Here is a 2,482-nt window from a genome sequence, read left to right on the forward strand (position 1 = left end):
CTACGCTCCGAGTACTGTCTGTGCAGCTTGGTTGAAATGGAGGATTGATACTTTTAAAGCGCAAAAAAATAATAAAAATTAAAAAAAAAAAAAAAAAAAAAAAAAAGAAGCCACCCATCAAACCAATTGCAATATCATCAATGGAACTACTAATCATTTGTGATAACCAGAAACACTAAGAGTTGAAGCATATATTAGTTTTTCTTGCATTTTCAATCCCGCAAGAAACCCCTAAACTTGAAATTGCTATATCGATGAAACTAATCAGGATCCTTACATTGCAACATCTAACAATGCATCACTGACCAAACAAGCAAACACTCAACAAGGCATGGAAATTTTTTAAATAGGCTTTTTCAATTAACATAGAAAGTTTCTCTACTCCAAAATGCTTAATCTGAGCTAAATGCAATTCACCAAGTCTAGCAAAACAAAACAAAACAAACATAATCCAAAAACCAAGTACAGAACATATCAAGAAAGAAAAAGTAACTTGTCATATCATACTCTCTAATCAAAGAGAGAAAATCCCATGTCTTCATCGCTCTCTTCCGCTGGCTCTTCCTTCTTTTCCTCAGCTGCGGGCGCATCAGCTGCAGCTGCTGCGCCTCCTGCTGGAGCTGCCGCAGCAGCACCACCTCCTCCAAAGAAAGCTCCACCGCCACCACCACCAATGATCACCTGTACCAAACAAGAGTAAATTATCATTTCTGAGATAACCAAATTCATCGAAACACTATAAACTAGAGAACTGTTATCGCTAAAAATATAAAATAAACAGTCACAATACTTCTCAGCAATCAAATCAACTAAACCAATTTCATCCAAAAGAACACTTACCACATCTATTACCAAAAAAAAAAAAAATCACAACGGCATTCAGATCAGCGAATTGAATGTGCATATCATACATTTTTCTTATGGCAAAATAGTTTCTTAAAGGAAGATAAGCATAAAGCAAATCACAATTTTTCACAAAAACAAAATGATTCAATGGATCAGTTTCTATCAAATAAACTCAGGAACAATTGTGTGTGTGTGTGTGTGTGCGCGTGTGTGTGTGTGTGTGAGAGAGAGAGAGAGAGAGAAGGAAGGCAAAATGAAGACCTGAAAAACGGCGGATGTGGGGGTGACAAAAGAGAAAGAGGACTGGACACCGCCGGAGGAGTCGGTGGAGAGAGCGGTCTGGACGAGCTTTCTCTGGAGCTCGTAGGTTGAGGAAGCGGATGCCTCGAGGTCACCATCGGAGAGCTGCTTAGCGTTCCACCGGCCATCAGAATGGCGGCACACGAATGTGAAGACTCCCATGGTTGGTCGTTGGATGCAGCGTCAGTGAATTGCCGGTTCTCCAGAAAACCTAACACATTTGCACAAATTTATATACCGCACGCCCAGTCGAAACCCTAGGGTGATTATATTGTCCCCAGCAGACAGATTTGCACCTACACTCCCTTCTTAATTCCACTGGTGCCCTTCTACACTAGTTTTAATTTTATTAGCCTAATTCACAAATTTATAATTCAACTTTTATAGTTTGATTTTATTAGGATGTCAAGAAGGACAGTATATACAAAAATTACTTAGATCTGAATTTAAATTTAAATAATAATTTAAATATTTAAATTTATTTTGAATTCAATTAAAATTCATCCTAAATTATTAATGTCATGATCTGATCTCGTGAGTTATAATTGGTACTAAAATGTGGATTGAGATAAAACTTTCAAAATGTTAAAATCCTTATTATATTAAATTCATTACCAAACTCATTGGTTATGTTAGCTAAAAGTATAAATTACTCCCTAAACTTGCACTTAAAAGTCAATTTGTCCCCACAATTTACAATTGAACAAATTCTCCTCCTCCCCTCCCAATTTAAAAAATTGAATCAATTAAACACAATTTTTTTGAGTTAGCAAATGCGTGTGACACATGCGCCGAAGCACACTTTATAATTGGCAATTTCTTCACTCCTAGGAATTTAAGAACCGAAAATGCCAATTGGCCATTACCATTGTTTATTCTTTGCTTTATCAAAGGTAACAAAACTTTAGCATTTGCTTTTCTTTGTTCATCCCATTCTTTACTCAATCTACTTCCATTATTACCATAGTTTCATCCCATTGCTCCATCGAAGAAAAATGGAGGATTTGTCAAGTGATCATAGTTGTGCTAAGGGCTTCGTGGATAGAAAGAAATCCGAACGGAGGTTTTTTAGGTATAGGGTATATAGAGTAAGTAAATCTTATTTTACATGTGGTTTCATTTAATTTTTATGGTTTGATGATTTTTGGAGACTTAATTGGGGGTGATATCTGCAAGGAGGAAAGGGTTGTAATTTTTTTTTGTGTTTGGACCGCCGCACCCTACCCCCCCCCCCCCCCTATGCCTAAATATGCAAAGCATGTCATGGTGGGATTGTTGAGGAGGTCGAAAGAATATAATGAAGAAAGAATGAGGTCCAAATCTTCAATTATGAAAT

The 2,482-nt window shown here is 36.9% G+C and overlaps 1 protein-coding gene across 1 annotated transcript; it reads right to left on the reverse strand.

Moving 5' to 3' along the window:
• Positions 1 to 255: 255 nt before the first annotated feature.
• LOC110651366 (60S acidic ribosomal protein P3-2) lies at positions 256 to 1,464 on the reverse strand. Its single transcript, XM_021806683.2, has 2 exons — positions 1,108 to 1,464; positions 256 to 681 (listed from the first exon to the last, which is right to left on the reverse strand). The coding sequence occupies exons 1-2, from the start codon at positions 1,306 to 1,308 to the stop codon at positions 511 to 513; spliced, it is 372 nt and encodes a 123-aa protein (XP_021662375.2). The 5' UTR covers positions 1,309 to 1,464; the 3' UTR covers positions 256 to 510.
• Positions 1,465 to 2,482: the final 1,018 nt, after the last annotated feature.

The sequence above is a fragment of the Hevea brasiliensis genome, chromosome 13 (assembly GCF_030052815.1).
Source record: "Hevea brasiliensis isolate MT/VB/25A 57/8 chromosome 13, ASM3005281v1, whole genome shotgun sequence".
In the NCBI taxonomy this organism is placed as follows: Eukaryota; Viridiplantae; Streptophyta; class Magnoliopsida; order Malpighiales; family Euphorbiaceae; genus Hevea; species Hevea brasiliensis.